This window comes from Oryx dammah, unplaced genomic scaffold (genome assembly GCF_014754425.2).
Source record: "Oryx dammah isolate SB20612 unplaced genomic scaffold, SCBI_Odam_1.1 HiC_scaffold_26, whole genome shotgun sequence".
Lineage (NCBI taxonomy): Eukaryota > Metazoa > Chordata > Mammalia > Artiodactyla > Bovidae > Oryx > Oryx dammah.
Window position 1 is genome coordinate 43,922,047 of NW_024070210.1, and position 19,884 is coordinate 43,941,930.

General features: G+C 38.2%; 1 protein-coding gene across 2 annotated transcripts in view; it reads right to left on the minus strand.

Annotated features, from left to right (window-relative positions):
* Positions 1–19,884, minus strand: part of DMXL2 (Dmx like 2) — a 177,333-nt gene that overhangs the window by 135,560 nt on the left and 21,889 nt on the right. For both annotated transcript variants that reach the window (XM_040226516.1, XM_040226515.1), the window contains exons 2-3: positions 3,955–4,080; positions 1,454–1,525 (exon numbers count right to left, since the gene is read on the minus strand). In XM_040226516.1, coding sequence (XP_040082450.1) covers positions 1,454–1,525; positions 3,955–4,080 — 198 coding nt within the window. The remainder of the gene's footprint in view (positions 1–1,453; positions 1,526–3,954; positions 4,081–19,884) is intronic.

Here is a 19,884-nt window from a genome sequence, read left to right on the forward strand (position 1 = left end):
TACAGAGTAGGTCCTTGTTGATCATCTATCTTATATAGATTAGTGTGTATAAGTTCATCTTGAACTCTTAATTTATACTTTCCCCCTATCTTTTCCCTGTGGTAACTGTAAGTTTGTTTTTGAAGTTTGAGTCTCTCTCTGTTTTGTAAGTAAGTTCATTTGTATCGTTTATTCACTTAATCTGAATTTTTAAACATGTACTCTAGATGACTCTTAAGTACCCAAAACTTTGCTATGTATTTCATAACACTATTAGAGGGAAAATACTGATATAATTTGTACTTCTGAAAAGAAATGTAATATTAACATACATATATTTAATGAAAAATATCAAAAACCACTTATTTACTGCATTTAATAATATAATATTTTTTTAATTATTGGTAAATATGTCAAGAAGTGAAATCCTGGCATTCAGATTTCACACTAGCAGTTGAAAATATGTCTCAGATGGTGAAGTCCCAATGCATATAGTAATTTTAAATTTTTTAAAGCATTCTACCCATATTGGATTTTCTGAGTATTAAATAACAAAATATAATTCAGTGCCCAGAGAGTAGAAGTAATGTTCCAGATACTGTTCTAAGTACTTGAGCGGCATCAGTGAGCAACAAAGCTCCCTACCCTCATGGAGCTTACACGGAGCTTACATTACTTACTAAATGGTAATCTATAAATAAATAAACAAGGTTAAGTGCTATGGAAAAAAGGTTAAAAATAGAAGGACAGGCAGGTCAGAATGAAGGTGGGAGAAGCAAGTGGCAATTCTGACAGTCAACTCACATCCCACTGAAAAGGTACCACTGAACAAAAACTTAAAGGGTCTGTAAGAGCTGGCCCTGGAGCTCTCTAGAGAAAGAGGGACATTCCAGACAAAAGAACAACCAATGTAAAGGCCCTAAGATGGGAGGGCAACTATCCATACAGTGAAAATGCCACTTTGGCTGGAGTGACCAGAGAGGACAAAAATAGGAGATGAGCTCTGAGAGGTAATAAATGGGAACAGTTGCGGGGGCAAGATGAGGGGTGGAGGAAGGACTGTGGTCCACTCTAAGAATTTCTGGCTTTAAATGTGAGAAATATGAAGCCATAAAAGAGTTTTTAGCAGAAAAGTGTCATGATCTACTCTGCTAAGAGAAGAAGCAAGGGGTATAGATATTAGACAAGAGATTAATCTAGTTATCTAGATAAGAAATAATAAATAAGAGTTCAACTAGGGTAGATCCCAATTAACAAGGCAATCTCTATTAGGAATACTCTAGAAAACTGAGTTTCTAAAAGGCCTAGGGATATATTTTAAGTGAACATAAAAGATCTTACCATAAATCACCAGACTAACTTTACACTGATATTCCAGCCCACCTTCAGCACCTGCTCCTAAGGAGCTCTTTACTGCTGTCAACTGGATTCCAAACTCAATTATAAAATTTTTCTACTACCATTTAATACTTACACAATTTCTCTTATGAGAATTTATGCCCAAGGGCTCAAAAATACAAACAGCATTACCATATGAAGCTGCAATCTAAAAGAGAATAAACAAAGCATTAATATTTAAGGAAAAAAGAAAACAAAATTAACTTCCTTTTTACAATAATGTGTAAACTGATTGCATGCAATCCGAATACAGTATTCATGGTTTATTCTTTTCCATAAATATAACTGGAAAAGTCCTGGACTTAAGAATCTCTTCTCTGTTCAAAAATTCAGCAGGCTTTATTTCACATATCAAATATAAGGCTGACCTATTCAAAGAAATCATCTTTTCCTATAAAAATTTCATTTTTAAATACAGAAATAAATTTTACTAACAAAGTAAAATTTACTTACAGTCCAGTGAAAATACTATTAAAACCATGAGAAGTAGAAAAAGACATCAAAGAGCAACAGGTATTAAAAATATATCAAAAAAATGACATGAACTATACCATCAAACAAAGAAACAAAAATTACCAACTGGGAACACCATGGAGAAGAAGGAATAGAAAAAGGGACTAGGGAGAAGCCAGAGAGACATTCTGCAACTAGAGGATAAACAACTGACGTGGACATCTCCAATGAACTTAAGCCAAGGGCCTGGGGGCCAAGAGGACTTTGTTCCAGGTCACACACCTAAGAAGAAGACACACAAATTCCTCTTTCCCTAGGAGCTATCAGTGCCTATTCTCTAGTAATTCCTTGAAAGCCAGTTCCCAGTTTATCCTCCTGTTGGCAAGAGAGAATCAACTGCAGGGAACAGACCAAAAACCCTCTCTTCTTACACCTCTGGGTCTATGAGTTAACCTATAAAGCTAAATTAGGCATTGGTTTTTAAGGTCAACCAAAAAGATCCACTCTGATTTCAGGGCACTCTAATGCAAAAAAAAAAAAAAAGTTATTTTAATTGTTATTCAATATCTAACACTCTTTTCAAGAAAAAGCTTTCCCTCCACAATGGTAGGAGGACAGCTACTTAAAATGGCTAAGGTAACACTCAGGTGAAAGTGTTATGAATGATCACACTCAACACGTAGATGAATGAATGAACAAATGATTATCATGGCTTAATACAAAGTCCTAAATTGAGAGTAATCATCACAAGGACTGGGGATAAAGAAAATTTTAAAAGATGGCAATGAAAGACAATGAATCAGGGATGTCCCAACTTGGTCTTCTTTACCTCCAACCAGGTTAGAAAAAGTAAAATCACAGTTATGAAAACCAAGGTCTTCTATATTTAAAAAAAAAAAACTTTGCTCCCAGAGAATCTGCTTATTCTTATTACCACCAGCACATAAATAACTTTTTAAAACGCATCTCTGACAACTATCATAACAGCTCTAGGCAGGTTTAAAGCTACCACACTTGGCATAGGGAGATAAGCAATGAAAAATTAATGAGAAATCTGACACTGAGTGTTTTCTAAAAAGTAAACAATACTTAAGGAGAACAAATGGGGGAAAAAAATCAGAAAAGCAAGAAACAAGTATCAGAAAACACCAGGAAATTCAGTGTTTTATACTATGTCAGTTTTTTTTTTTACTGGATTGTCATATTATTCATACAAATATTAAAGCTTGATACAAATGGAAGGTAGGACGATGTGGGTACTCAGCAGGTGGGCAGGGGTAGAAATGGTATAATAAGTGGAATTTATTGTTTGGCATAAATTTGCATTACTATGTAGCACCATAAATATTCTGATTAAACATATATTTGATAAAATTGTTATTATTCAGTAAATACAAATTTCTAGAACACTAAAACTATTATAGGAAAAATATCATTCTTATACTCTCATAGAAACATTTAACTCTGCTACACAACACTGGCCTTAAAGAACTGCTAGAATATACAGCAAAAATGCTACATTTACTTTACATATAATCAAAATTTGATGTATATCATGTTTGGAATTTGGGGGGAGAGCAACAAATGATGAAATTTGAATAATTTTAAAATAAATTCTCTGGTCAACTTCTGAATGTATGAGCTTTAATATTCAAACAACAAACAGTTTCATTAAATTAACAGAAACTTTACAAAGCATCAGTTATATGACAAATTTTATATTAGATGTTAACAACTTGCTACATTTCTTGATAAAAATCTGACATTATTGTAATTTGAGAGAGATAAGGTATGCTAGGTATAGAAGATAAAAGTTTACTTTCCTGCTACTGGCATAATAGCTGCCAGAATTATCAACTGACAGAATATCAATAGGTACAGGAATGTGAAGCTTGCAGATCTTTTAAGACAGTATATACAGGAAGAACAATTATCACTTATCAGCTTAACAGTTGTTCATAATTTGTATACAACCTATCATTACCCTTTGCTACTAATAGCCACCTAAGCAAGGTATCCTACATAATTAGAAACCGTAGGCAAGCCTTGTATAGAAGCATAAGAATATTCTCTGAGATAAATATATTAAAAGATGATATTTAATAAAGTAAATAAATCCCTTACTCTTCCATGTTGGTTAGCACACTCCACACAGCTGACTTGGATGTTTCCATGCTTAGCACCAGGGATGATCTGCACACATTCAAAGTCACTTGACAAAATAACAATATCACAGCCTGATCCATACGCCTAAAAACAAAAGTTTTATATCATGTAAAATATGTGACTTGTGAATTATTAATAGTTTATCTTTGTTTTTGTTGCTATTGCAAAGGATACTATGATATATCTTACAAATATAGTTAATATAATATTAAAAATATCAGTTTCCAAATCAGAACATTAAAAGTCACACCAAATGCATGACACACCATACACTATCATTCAATAACTGCTAACTAACAGGAAAAAAGGTTCTTCCAGGTCTTAAACATTATAGCCTCCATACCTCATTAATCCTTTTGTTTGGAATTTCTCTCTGATGCTCATCTCAGAGATGAGATGAGACCCTAAAAAATAAAACCTTCATCTGAGAGTAATAAGGCATTGAAGGCTGCAATTGTGTTCCCAGGGTTCAAACCAGGCTTCAGGAAGATCAAGATAGAAATCAGATGCATTTTCCAACACAATTACACAAGGCTTAAAGAGCTAGTTAAATAGACATGAACCCCTGAGGCAGAATTACATGTACTACAGGCAAACTCTAACCAAACTCAACTGCCTAAATAAATCCATGATGAAGCCTGCCTGCCCCCTCCCCTCAAGCATAGATAAAGAAAGAGAGAGAGGCACAGAGAGCGAGACACACACAGACGGGGAGGAAACCAATTCAAAGTGGCTACACACACACATTTAAACAAAATAAAAAACAAGCCAATATATAAAATGTGACAGATATTTGCTATGGAAAACAAAGCACAAAGTCAAGTTCCTAGAAAATTCCCTTGTTCAACAGAACTATACTGAGCAAAACCACGTTATTTCTTCCTATTGCCACACTTCTTGGTGTGTGCTATTCCTGTTTTGCAACTTTGTGAATTTTATGATGACACATAGGGCAGAGGATGGGGACATGTTTCTTTTTGTTCCAAACTCAACTTACACGTAAATATTCAAAACAAATTAATGATAATTCTCAAATTAAAAAGCACCATAAATATAAGGTTTATGAGGTGTTTCCCCCACACACACTATTTCTACAGCCTTAAGCAATATGGTTACATCCTGCAAAATATAGACATCCAGTAGCCAGGGCTGACATCTGTTAACATCTAAGCCAGTGAGGTCCACATACGGCTGTTAATGAAAGAGGGAACTGAAGGTAAAGACCAGAGAGAAAGACAGACACTATTTCTACCTGTTACCAAAACTTCCAATGTTAGCAAAATCCTTCTATAACTACTATAAACTATCTTCAACTCCTGTGTTTATGTGTACCACATAAAGTTTCCCAAATGGAAAAACAAAAACAGAATTTTAAGCATAGGAAATGTGGGGGAAAAAATCACTCACAGGAGGAAATAACTACTTATACTCTCCCAGACAAGGCAGATTTGCTACACTATACATTTGAGAAAGCTAAACTGATTGGTAATAGTACAGGCAGAAAAGTCTTTACACTTACATTATTAAAATAACAAAAATAATCTTACCCTTAAACATTTCACAATTTCCAAAGTGCTTTATAGCATTACCTCAGCAAAGCAGATTGATGGCAAGAGCAAAACTTGGAGATTGGAATCACCACAGGCAGGGTTTTCAATGTTTGTTTTGCAGTACTACGTGATCTTAAGCAAGTTACCAAAGTTCTCTGAGCTTTTCCTTATGGTAAAATGGAAGAAACAGTACTTACCTCATAGGATAATAGAACTGAAGCAGAAACTCTTATCTACAGTGCTTAGCACACATCACTCTCAAAGAAACAAAACAGTGCATGATGTCCCAAGTTTGGGCTAGCAACTGGGAATACAAAAACCCAAGATGTGGTCCCAGTGAGTCTAACAGGGAGATCACTTAGTGAATCACCAATCACAATTAAAGGATGAACTGCCACAAGAGAGAGAGATGTGTTAAAGGTACTCGCAGAAGACAAAAGGCATTCAATAAACATTAGGTCACTCCCTCTTTCACCTTTGCAACAAACCTGAAAGGAAGAGACTATCATTATATAAATAGATTCAAGTTCATTTATTTTCCCAAAATTATACAGTAAGTGGAAGATATTCAAATTCAGGCCCTTATAATTCTTATGTTCTTTTCCCCTACATGATGTCAAAGAGACATGAAATAGTTCAAATAAGTCTTCTCTGGAAGATGGGCCATCCCCAGCAACTGCTGCTCTGGACCTGGACTCCTGCTGCTCAGTAACTGAAGAGGATTTTTACTTCTCCCTAGATGGCTGTAGCTGCCTGACCTTTACTACAGGACATGTACCATGCTCCTTAGCAGTAGAGAATCTTGCCATCTTTCTGAACTGCAATAGTTTTCAAACCTGGCTGCATCAAAACCACGTAGGGAACTTGTTAAACATACAAATTGCTTGGTCCCACCTAAGACTTACTAAATGAGAATCTTCATGGGTAAAAGAATTTGGCAATATCTATCAAAATTAAATACAACATACTCTTTGATTAGACAAGTCCTTATTTTACTATAAGCATACTTACAAAGTTTGCCAAAATATATAGAGAAGGATATTCACTGCTTCATTATTTAAAGCAGCAAAAACTGAGAATAACCATACCATCTATCAGTAGGAATCAGTATTTTGGTCATTTGATGTGAACAGCTGACTCACTGGAAAAGTCCCTAATTCTGGGAAAGACTGAGGGCAGACGGAGAAGAGGGCATGAGAGGATGAGATGGTTGGACAACATCACTGAAGCAACAGACATGAGTTGAATTTGACCAAACTCTGGGAGATGGTGAAGGACAGGGAAGCCTAGCATGCTGCAATCCATGGGGTTGCAAAGAGGGAGACATGACTGGGCGAGTGAACAACATCATCATCAGTAGAGAAGTGGTTAAATAAATTAATGAATATCCATAGAGTAGAATACTACACCATCACTAAAAGTTTAGGGACCACTGGTCTAAAACAGAGTCAAATCCTTTATCAAACTAGTAATTAACCATCGTAACAGAACAATAATGTGTGGCACTAGGCTCCTGTGGAACCACACCTGGGTAACACCTACTATTTTATATAATATCCATGGTCATGGCTAAAATGGAACCCATGAACTACTGCACACACAGAGGTGGAAAAGTACAGAAGCTGAATATTATAATTCTTTATCTTTCTCCAAAGAGTCTAAAATGCACATGATCCCCAAGTATGGAAGGACAGAGGACTCATATCAGTCACTACTGAATTACATGCATTCCAATTACATGAAGGCTCACAGATTTTATATACATGTGTGCTTATCTGGTTGCTACTATACTGAAAGGTCCATCAGAGCAAGGATCAGGTTCTTGCTTACCATGGTAGTCCCAGCACTGAGCACATAAGCAGCCCTCAATAGATACAGATACCTGTATAACAAATAAATGATTCAAAATCATCCTAATTTCTGGGTCCAGATGTCTATGTACCTGAAAACTTGGTTAAAGAATATGGAGTTCAGACAGTTAATATAAACTAATAATTTGGCCAAGTTTATGATGGTAGCTATACAAACAAAGAGATATCTTGGCTCATCTTCCAATCTTATAGCATCATGGATTTAGAAGATCCACCAGAAGGGAATCTATCAAAGCCTTCCTTAATTATTTACCATTTATTGAATACCCTCTATGATCTAGAAGTCTGCTAGGGGCTTTATGTACATTATATCTTCACAGGCCCCCTTTCAAAGATGGAGAAACCAAGGCCCCAAAGGATAAGTGACTCTCTCAAGTTCACAGAGTGAGGATTCATTTGCGTGATAATAAAGCTCCTTCTCTTTCCACTGCATCACCCCAACTCCAACTCTCTTCTGTTAAGATGTCTTAAAGGCCTATGTACATCTTCGTGACAAGTCAAAGTTACTCAGTCGTGTCTGACTTTTTGCAACCCCATGGACTGTATAGAATTCTCCAGTCCAGAATACCGGAGTAGTAGCCTTTCCCTTCTCCAGGGGATCTTCCCAATCCAGGGATTGAACCCAGGTCTCCTGCATTGCAGGCAGATTCTTTACCAGCTGAGCCACAAGGGATTGCAATCCCAAGTATAATTTCCCACAGCACCTAGCTAAGACCAGCAACTAAGAAGGTTTATACAAAATCTATAATTACTCAAGAGATTTCCATTCTCTTTCAATTTTAGGTCAAATGCAATTTTTTCCATTCTTCTTTATCAGAATTCAGTTTTACCAGAGGAAGAATTTTTAGTGCAGGAAGAAAAGCAAGTACTCACTGGGACTACAAGCAAATACTAACACAACTCCAGAGAGTACAGAATGTGGGCTCCTTTGTACTAGGTAAATAAATCTTTCTGACTTGGCCAAACATAATCTAGCTACTCCACATGTGGTATAGAGGTCACAGGATCATTACAGAGAAGCAGGAAAATGGGCACTAAGCCCTTTCTGGAACAAACTAAGTTCATCTTCCCTTGGGTTCCTGGGAGAACCATCCCTATGCCCTAACACCATATACCAGTATGTATAACAGTATGACCTATAAAATATTTTATCCCTAAGTCAAGGATATGATTTGTCCAAACACAAAGATGAAGTCCAAGAAAAGAGGAAGAGTCTTAAAAAGCATCTTTTCCTTCTATTCATGTGGGAGTTTCTTTTATGGAAGGACTGAACTGTCCTTATGATGATAAAGAATAACTACTATAACTAAGAGATAATTGTGTAGCACAAGTTCTTACGGCAACGACATGCTCTAAAAATATCAACCCTCACTTCTTTTAACCTTACTTTTGGAGACCAAATCCATCCTATGAGGAAAGAGAAAAGTAGTCTCCTTTTTGAGCACTGAAACTAACTTTCCAACCTGGTTGAACTTTTCAACCTGAGTCTAATGTGTGTGAGTCATAGTTGATCTGGTGAGGTCTCTGAAATCCTGCAAATAATATTTAAAGTCGAGTGAATGTGCTGATTTTCCCGGGGTCCATAAAACTCCTTTGTCTTAAAGAATCTCTTCCTTAGACAAAGTGTTATATTACCCCAAAATTATTACATGGAAGCTAAAAACTTGTGTATTTGTTACTACCAAGATTTTATGTTTTTAGTTGTGATGCCCAAAATTTCATTAGGAGTCCTGCCAATTAGTTGAGGCTGCAAAACAAAGTGACTCTCTTCTACTTTATTAAAATGTTACACGTGAAAAAAAATGTAAGTCTCATTTTCTAATGCCATAAAGTTCTCTGAATTAACACACTATCATGATCATAATATACTGCTGCTTCCTCGAGAGGGTTCAGTGTCCTTCTCAACAATGATTAAGTATATCTGAATGGGCATAACAGAGTCTTCTCTAACCTCAGTGTTACAGATGCTAATCGCTGTGACTATATTATTTTTTTAAATGCAAATAACTAATATTCATAATGCAAACACAGTTCTAATTTCTCAGATTTCCCTTCAGTCTTAGCTAAATTAAACTGTAAAGGAATAGGATCTTAGCTGCCTGACCAGGGGTTGAATGAATCCAGGCCCTCAGGAGTGAAAGCACTGAGTACTAACCACTGGACCACCAGGGAATTCCCAATTTTCTTTAAAATCTTACACAAACATGACCTTTACTAAAAGAAAACAGAGTACAAGTATATTAAACTGGCATTTTCTATGAAGCAGTTGGATGTTTTAACATCCTGGTAGTTACAGGGTCAAAGTTTAAGATCACTGACAACTGCTGACAGTTGGGTCTATATTTTTAAAAGAATAGCACTGATCAATCAAGAGGCACTAAGCATGTTGAAAGGTTTCACTAATAAAGTGTTACAGTCTAATTTAACAAGAAAACTCCACAAAGAGTGTTACTGTTAGACTACCACCTCTCCCTGAGAGTTTTGATTCATATAAATATAGGGCACCCATAATTAAAAGCTAGAAAAATAAATACAAGAAAAAGCTGCCATTTATTGAAAGCCTGCTGGGTAACAAGTATAGTACTAGGCATTCCATATTCCTAGTCTTTCTTTCAAGATTGCAATAAATCTACAAGTTAGTTGTTAATTCCACTTTACTATAAGGAAATGGAAGTTCACACAATTTAATCAAAATTTTAAGTCACAAGGCAAAATTTTACGGCACAAGGCACACACACTGGCATATAAATTTGGATCTTTTTGCACTTTCATTTATACACTGGTAACAGTAAGCCTTATGTACTGGCCAGCACGTATAAAAACCTTTCAACCTCATATCTGTACTCTAAAGTTTAAAAGTAATTTGCCTCATCAGTTCAGTTCAGTTGCTCAGTTGTGTCCACCTCTTTGCAATCCCATGGACTGCAGCACGCCAGGCCTCCCTGTTCATCACCAACTCTTGAAGTTTACCCAAACTCGTGTCCATTGAGTTGGTGATGCCATCCAACCATCTCATCCTCTGTCCTCCCCTTGTCCTCCTGCTTTCAATCTTTCCCAGCATCAGGGTCTTTTCCAATGAGTCAGCTCTTTGCATCAGGTGGCCAGAATATTAGAGTTTTGGCTTCAACATCAGTCCTTCCAATGAATATTCAGGACTGATCTCCTTTAGAATGGACTGGTTGGACCTCCTTGCTGTCCAATTGACCCTCAAGAGTCTTCTCCAACACCACAGTTCAAAAGCATCGATTCTTTGGCACTCAGCTTTCTTTACAGTCCAACTCTTACAACCATACATAACTACTGGAAAAACCATAGCTTTGACTAGATGGACCTTTGTTGGCAAAGTAATGTCTCTGCTTTTTAATATGCTGTCTAGGTTGGTCATAACTTTTCTTCCAAGGAGTAAGCGTCTTTTAATTTCATGGCTGCAATCACCATCTGCAGTGATTTTGGAGCCCAGAAAAATAAAGCCTGACACTGTTTCCACTGTTTCTCCATCTATTTGCCTCATAGAGAATATTGAAGTAAAATACTACTTTTTAAAACTTCTACATCTAAGAAATAGAATGAACTTTTTGAACATTAAATTATTAGAAATAGAGAAAGTAAGTATCCAATATTTTGGTTCTTAATTTGTTCTTAATATGCTTTCCATGTGAAAGAATTTTAAAGTATATTATAGAGCAATATTATTATGAAATGTTTATGAAAAATTTCAATTACTTTGTAACTACTGGGGATTTACAGAAAATCTTTTGACCTAAATGTTGATATTCTGAGGGAGACAGTCCTGATAGTATTCATAAAAATATTTCCCAGCTAATATGATTAAACCATTAAACTGTAATTAAACTTCCAATCCTACAATATGATGGAAAGAGTACATTCCTGAGAATCTAGGGGTGCTAACACTGACGATAAAAATGGAAAAATCATAGTCTCTATGTACATGGTTCTTCAGTTAGCCAAATGAAAGACTGTGACTAGCTCACTTCTGAGACTCGTTTCACCTTTAAACTGTGGTTCTGTTCAGTTCAGTTGAGTCGCTTAGTCGTGTCAGACTCTTTGCGACCCCATGAATCGCAGCATGCCAGGCCTCCCTGTTCATCACCATCTCCCGGAGTTCACTCAGATTCATGTCCATAGAGTCCATGATGCCATCCAGCCATCTCATCCACAGTCGTCCCTTTCTCCTCCTGCCCCCAATCCCTCCCAGCATCAGAGTCTTTTCCAATGAGTCAACTCTTCGCATGAGGTGGCCAAAGTACTGGAGTTTCAGCTTTAGCATCATTCCTTCCAAAGAAATCCCAGGGCTGATCTCCTTCAGAATGGACTGGCTGGGTCTCCTTGCACTCCAAGGGACTCTCAAGAGTCTTCTCCAACACCACAGTTCAAAAGCATCAATTCTTCGGTGCTCAGGCTTCTTCGCAGTCCAACTCTCACATCCATATATGACCACTGGAAAAACCATAGCTTTGACTAGATGGATCTTTGTTGGCAAAGTAATGTCTCTGCTTTTGAATATGCTATCCAGGTTGGTCATAACTTTTCTTCCAAGGAGTAAGCGTCTTTTAATTTCATGGCTGCAGTCACCATCTGCAGTGATTTTGGAGCCCAAAAAAATAAAGTCTGACACTGTTTCGACTGGTTCCCCGTCTATTTCCCATGAAGTGATGGGACCAGATGCCATGATCGTCATTTTCTGAATGTTGAGCTTTAAGCCAACTTTTTCGCTTTCCTCTTTCACTTTCATCAAGAGGCTCCTCTTCACTTTCTGCCATAAGGGTGGTGTCATCTGCATATCTGAGGTTATTGATATTTCTCCCAACAATCTTGATTCCAGCTTGTGTTTCTTCCAGCCCAGCGTTTCTCATGATGTACTCTGCATATAGGTTCAATAAGCAGGGTGACAATATACAGCCTTGATGTACTACTTTTCCTATTTGGAGCCAGTTTGTTGTTCCATGTCCAGTTCTAACTGTTGCTTCCTGACCTGCATACAGATTTCTCAAGAGGTAAGTTAGGTGGTCTGGTATTCCCATCTCTTTCAGAATTTTCCACAGTTGATTGTGATCCACACAGTCAAAGGCTTTGGCATAGTCAATAAAGCAGAAATAGATGTTTTTCTGGAACTCTCTTGCTTTTTCCATGATCCAGCGGATGTTGGCAATTTGATCTCTGGTTCCTCTGCCTTTTCTAAAACCAGCTTGAACATCAGGAAGTTCATGGTTCACGTATTGCTGAAGCCTGGCTTGGAGAATTTTGAGCATTACTTTACTAGCATGTGAGATGAGTGCAATTGTGTGGTAGTTTGAACATTCTTTGGCATTGCCTTTCTTTGGGATTGGAATGAAAACTGACCTTTTCCAGTCCTGTGGCCACTGCTGAGTTTTCCAAATTTGCTGGCATATTGAGTGCAGCACTTTCACAGCAGCATCTTTCAGGATTTGCAACAGTTCAACGGGAATTCCATCACCTCCACTAGCTTTGTTCGTAGTGATGCTTTCTAAGGCCCACTTGAATTCACATTCCAAGATGTCTGGCTCTAGATTAGTGATCACACCATCGTGATTATCCGGGTGGTGAAGATCTTTTTTTTTACAGTTCTTCCGTATATTCTTGCCACCTCTTCTTAATATCTTCTGCTTCTGTTAGGTCCATACCATTTCTGTCCTTTATTGAGCCCATCTTTGCATGAAATGTTCCCTTGGTATCTCTAATTTTCTTGAAGAGATCTCTAGTCTTTCCCATTCTGTTCCTCTATTTCTTTGCATTGATCGCTGAAGAAGTCTTTCTTATCTCTTCTTGCTATTCTTTGAAACTCTGCATTCAGATGCTTATATCTTTCCTTTTCTCCTTTGCTTTTTGCCTCTCTTCTTTTCACAGCTATTTGTAAGGCCTCCCCAGACAGCCATTTTGCTTTTTTGCATTTCTTTTCCATGGGGATGGTCTTGATCCCTGTCTCCTGTACAATGTCATGAACCTCATTCCATAGTTCATCAGGCACTCTATCTATCAGATCTAGGCCCTTAAATCTATTTGTCACTTCCAGTGTATAATCATAAGGGATTTGATTTAGGTCATATCTGAATGGTCTAGCGGTTTTTCCTACTTTCTTCAATTTGAGCCTGAATTTGGTAATAAGGAGTTCATGATCTGAGCCACAGTCAGCTGCTGGTCTTGTTTTTGCTGACTGTATACAGCTTCTCCATCTTTGGCTGCAAAGAATATAATCAATTTGATTTCGGTGTTGACCATCTGGTGATGTCCATGTGTAGAGTCTTCTCTTGTGTTGTTGGAAGAGGGTGTTTGCTATGACCAGTGCGTTTTCTTGGCAAAACTCTATTATTAGTCTTTGCCCTGCTTCATTCTGCATTCCAAGGCCAAATTTACCTGTTACTCCAGGTGTTTCTTGACTTCCTACTTTTGCATTCCAGTCCCCTATAATGAAAAGGACATCTTTTTTGGGTGTTAGCTCTAAAAGGTCTTGTAGGTCTTCATAAAACCGTTCAACTTCAGCTTCTTCAGCATTACTGGTTGGGGCATAGACTTGGATAACTGTGATATTGAATGGTTTGCCTTGGAGACGAACAGAGATCACTCTGTCCTTTTTTTAGATTGCATCCAAGTACTGCATTTCAGACTCTTTTGTTGACCATGATGGCTACTCCATTTCTTCTGAAGGATTCCTGCCCGCCGTAGTAGTATATAATGGTCATCTGAGTTAAATTCACCCATTCCAGTCCATTTTAGTTCGCTGATTCCTAGAATGTCAATGTTCACCCTTGCCATCTCTTGTTTGACCACTTCCAATTTGCCTTGATTCATGGACCTGACATTCCAGGTTCCTATGCAATATTGCTCTTTATAGCATCAGATCTTGCTTCTATCACCAGTCACATGCACAACTGGGTATTGTTTTTGTTTTGGCTCCATCCCTTCATTCTTTCTGGAGTTACTTCTCCACTGATGTCCAGTAGCATATTGGGCACCTAATGATCTGGGGAGTTCCTCTTTTGGTATCCTATCATTTTGCCTTTTCATACTGTTCTGTTAAGTGTACACAAATGTGCTTCCAAATATCCTGATAAAAAGATCATGTAATCCAGTGTACAGTATCATACACAGAACCCTAGCTAAATGTTTTATACCTTATGACTCTTTCCCCTACTCAAAGCTGACAGGAGACAAGGATGGGTCCAGTATAATGACCAGTGGCTAACAGATGGCAAGCATAAGCTATGCCAAAGTCTAGTCTAAGAAAGTTAAGCCAAAGAAACCAGAATCAACAAGAAGAATTGATCTGAAAAGTCATACATATTCAGGGATAAGGCAGCCATTAAGACCCATGTGCACTTTGAAACTGAAAACACCAGTTTGAGAAGCAAATGGATGAAATATCAAGAAATAAGAAAGAACTCATAAGAAAACATGTATCCAAACTCTCTAAGAAGGGGCAGTTTGATCTTACCAGTTTTTTAGTTCAAATCACGCTGAAGCTCAGTTGCCCTCCTTGATGATTCAATGTGTATACAGAAATAAACCTTGCTTTTACTTCAGTTCCTCTGTCCCTTGCCCTGAGTGGAACCTCAACTGGTACAAAGACTGGGGACATGCAGAGCAGGGCTTCAAGGAAAATGTGGAATTGTCCATGATATTGCAGCAGTAGCAATGAGGATATGCTAGGATAGACAGCTAGCAAAAAAATGTATAACAGAGATACAGTTACTAAAGTAGTCATCTGTGATCCCTTGGAACCCAGAATATGTGTCTGGAGAAAGGCTTTGGAGCACTAAATAGCCAAGCACACTTTTTTCACCTTTGAAGAACAAACAGCAAAAACCAATGAGCAAGAATATGGTGCACTTCTCCCTCTCATATATCACTGCAGTATAAAAACATGTGACTTTTCTGGAAAACAATTTGGTAATATGAATTAAGAGACTCTAAAGAGACTCCAAAGAAAGGCAATGCCAAAAAATGCCCAAACTACTGCACAATGCCACACATCTCACATGCTAGTAAAGTAATGCTCAAAATTCTCTAAGCCAGGCTTCAGCAATACGTGAACCATGAACTTCCTGATATTCAATCTGGTTTCAGAAAAGGCATAGGAACCACAGATCAAATTGCCAACATCCACTGGATCATGGAAAAAGCAAGAGAGTTCCAGAAAAACATCTATTTCTGCTTTATTGACTATGCCAAAGCCTTTGACTGTGTGGATCACAATCAACTGTGGAAAATTCTGAAAGAGATGGGAATACCAGACCACCTAACCTGCCTCTTGAGAAATCTGAATGCAGGTCAGGAAGCAACAGTTAGAACTGGACATGGAACAACAGACTGGTTCCAAATAGGAAAAGGAGTACATCAAGGCTGTATATTGTCACCCTGCTTATTGAACCTATATGCAGAGTACATCATGAGAAACGCTGGACTGGAAGAAACACAAGCTGGAATCAAGATTGTTGGGAGAAATATCAATAACCTCAGATATGCAGATGACACCACCCTTATGGCAGAAAGTGAAGAAGAACTAAAAAGCCTCTTGATGAAAGTGAAAGAGGAAAGCGAAAACATTGGCTTAAAGCTCAACATTCAGAAAACGAAGATCATGGCATTCGGTCCCATCACTTCATGGGAAATAGATGGGGAAACAGTCGAAACAGTGTCAGACTTTATTTTTTTGGGCTCCAAAATCACTGCAGATGGTGACTGCAGCCATGAAATTAAAAGACGCTTACTCCTTGGAAGAAAAGTTATGACCAACCTAGATAGTATATTCAAAAGCAGACATTACTTTGCCGACTAAGGTCCGTCTAGTGAAGGCTATGGTTTTTCCTGTGGTCATGTATGGATGTGAGAGTTGGACTGCGAAGAAGCCTGAGCGCCGAAGAATTGATGCTTTTGAACTGTGGTGCTGGAGAAGACTCTTGAGAGTCTCTTGGACTGCAATGAGATCCAACCAGTCCATTCTGATGGATATCAACCCTGGGATTTCTTTGGAAGGAATGATGCTGAAGCTGAAGCTCCAGTACTTTGGCCACCTCATGTGAAGAGTTGACTGATTGGAAAAGACTCTGATGCTGGGAGGGATTGGGGGCAGGAGGAGAAGGGACAACCGAGGATGAGATGGCTGGATGGCATCATGGACTCGATGGACGTGAGTCTGAGTGAACTCCGGGAGATGGTGATGAACAAGGAGGCCTGGCGTGCTGCGATTCATGGGGTCGCAAAGAGTTGGACACAACTGAGCGACTGAACTGAACTGAAAGAGATTTAAGTCCTTTGATTCTATTTCTAGGAGTCTATCCTGAAAGACATTCACACATGCAAACAAACATTACAACTAGTACCAAGATGTTTACTGCAGTATAATTTAAAGTTAAAAAATAAAAAAAGGGCTCTGTGATGACCTACAGGAGTCGGGTGGAATGGTGAGGTGGGAAGGAGGCTCAGGCGGGAGGGGACATACACATCCATATAGCTGACTCATGTTGCTGTGCATCAGAAACTAATAACACTGTAAAACAATTATATTCCAATAAAGAACTTCACACAAAAAATTTTTAAAGGAAATCTAAACATCCCATGAAATTAAAAGACACTTACTCCTTGGAAGAAAAGTTATGACCAACCTAGATAGTATATTCAAAAGCAGAGACATTACTTTGCCAACTAAGGTCCGTCTAGTCAAGGCTATGGTTTTTCCTGTCATGTATGGATGTGAGAGTTGGACTGTGAAGAAGTCTGAGCGCCGAAGAATTGCTGCTTTTGAACTGTGGTGTTGGAGAAGACTCTTGAGAGTCCCTTGGACTGCAAGGAGATACAACCAGTCCATTTTGAAGATCGGCTCTGGGATTTCTTTGGAAGGAATGATGCTAAAGCTGAAACTCCAGTACTTTGACCACCTCATGCAAAGAGTTGACTCACTGGAAAAGACTTTGATGCTGGGAGGGATTGGGGACAGGAGGAGAAGGGGACGACAGAGGATGAGATGGCTGGATGGCATCATGGACTCGATGGACGTGAGTCTAAGCAAACTCCGGGAGATGGTGATGGACAGGGAGGCCTGGCGTGCTGTGATTCATGGGGTCGCAAAGAGTAGGACACAACTGAGCGACTGGACTGAACTAAACTGAAACATCCCATAATAGAAAAATTATGCTTTATCATGTCAAGTGTATTGTCTACCATACTCACAGACCTTTCAAAGCAAAACTGTCCCACCCACAGTCCTTCTGAGAGGGCAGCCATGACAGCCGTGACTGCACTCACTGCATACAACTGCTTGGACCAACCAGGGTGTGACACCGATTCTGAAGACCAAGAATTTAATACTAAAAATTATATTCTGGCAGGGAATCCATGATGTGGCCTGGCTTTAAAAGGTGACCTGGGTCAGATTCCAATTTCCAGTGATTCAAGGAAATACTAAGAAAGGTAGCAGGCAGTAATAGGCAGTAAAGCCAATAGGACTTTGTACACAAACACCAGGGCAGTCCCTGTGATCCTCATGTAAGCCAGGTTTGATGGATCCAACAGAGAGAGAGGCTGAGATATTATGAGAGCCACAGAGCCCAAGAGAGACAATGGAACCAGGCTCCAGAGAGGACCAGCTTCCTGATTTGCGAGGCCCAGCTGTACCATGAACGCCTTGTGTTACAAGATTCTTGGAAGAGTTTTCTTGTTGACTGAAAAAAAATAAAATACACAACCTAAAAGTTCAGAATTATATTTTATTTGATGGACTTTCTGAGGACCTCAAGGCTGGGAGGCAGCCTCTCAGATAGCTCTGAGGGACTGCTCTGAAGTAGTAAGGGAGAAATTAAGATATACAGGAGTTTTGCAACAAAGACCAGGTAGTCAGAACATTAAAAGATCACTGTTAACTAAAGAAAACCAGACAGACATCGCAAGTTAATGAATTGAGCACTTTTCTATGTACAGGAAAATGAAAGAGTTGGCTCACTGAAAGCATAGCTTGATATGCACCTTAGCTGCCCAGGACCAGTATCCCTCTCTTTCCCATCCTGAGTCTCCTGGCGGTTCACCTCTGGGGGTGGCTGCAGTGGCTGAGGAGTGGCTGCAGGCAGCCCAGTCATCTCTGCCCTGTGTTCCAAGCTGCAACACCCTTTGTTTACTGACATGGCAGGCAACAGTTTTCAGTCAGTCAGTCAGTCTTCTACTCTTCTATATTCTTACAATTCCCCATTACCTAGGTAATTTGTATCTTGACTTGTTCCATTTAACTCTGAACAAGTATTTATAGCAAGATGACTGGTGGGGATTCAAGTCAACAAATGTCTACTGAGCAGTTAGTGTGGACCAGGCACTCAGGGCATAACGTGATAGGAAACAGGCAGAGTCTCTCTATCACATGAAGTTTACATTTTGCCAGGGAAAGGGAGAGGCGGATGTTAAGTTTTTGTTTTTATATTTCTTAATTTACAAAGAAGGCTTCAGATTCTCATTAAAAATCATGGACAAAAAACCAAAATACATCTATATTCACTTACTCAGAAAACTCCACTAAGCCAATTTTTTTTAAATGTAGAGGTTTACATAAAACAAATAGACATCACAAAGAATAAACTTAAAATGAACATGTGTGTAACCATCACTTAAAAAAGACAGTATTTCCAGCAGTCCAAAAGACCACATGTCCCTTCAAAAGTACACTTCTCTCTTGCAAGCAGAGTAGCATTACCCTGACTTTTTTGGGAAACCACTTCCTTGCTTTGCTCTGTAGTTTTTCTACTTGTGCATGCGTGTCTAAATAATTTGGTTTAGTTTTGCCAGTTCTCTGAACTTTGTGTATATGAAAGCATAATGCATATATTCTTTTATCTTGCTCTCTTCAGGAATATTTAGTCAGAGGTAAATTCATGATACATGTAGCTGTGATTCATTCACTTTCATTACTTATTAATATTACCTTTTATGTACCACAATGTATCCATTCTAAGTCCCTGAACAGCTTGCATATTAAAAACCATGCTGCTCTAAAAAACAAATAAACCAGAATGCTGCTCTGAACATTCTTGTAGCAATATACTGCATATCAAATGTTTTTCTCTAGAATATAGAGAGGAACAGAGGAGGAACTGATTGATAGATTATAGAGTATATGTATCTTAGATTTTGGTATATAATGATAAAACATTTTCCAAAGTAGCTATATGAAATAATATTCTCACTATCAAAGTGTAAGAATTTCCATTTCTGGATATTCTTGCCATCACCAGACACGTCAAATTAATCTTTTGCAAATGTGGTAGGTACGCAATGGTATTTCATGATTTCAACTTGCATTTCTGATTACTATGGAGGAAAATTCCCTTTTCGTATGCTTGTAATTCATCTAGATTTTCTCTTTTTTGTGAAATACCTGGTCAAGACTTTTATCTACTTCCTAAAAAGTTCTCGGTTCTTTTCTTATTGATTTGTAGGTATTTTATATT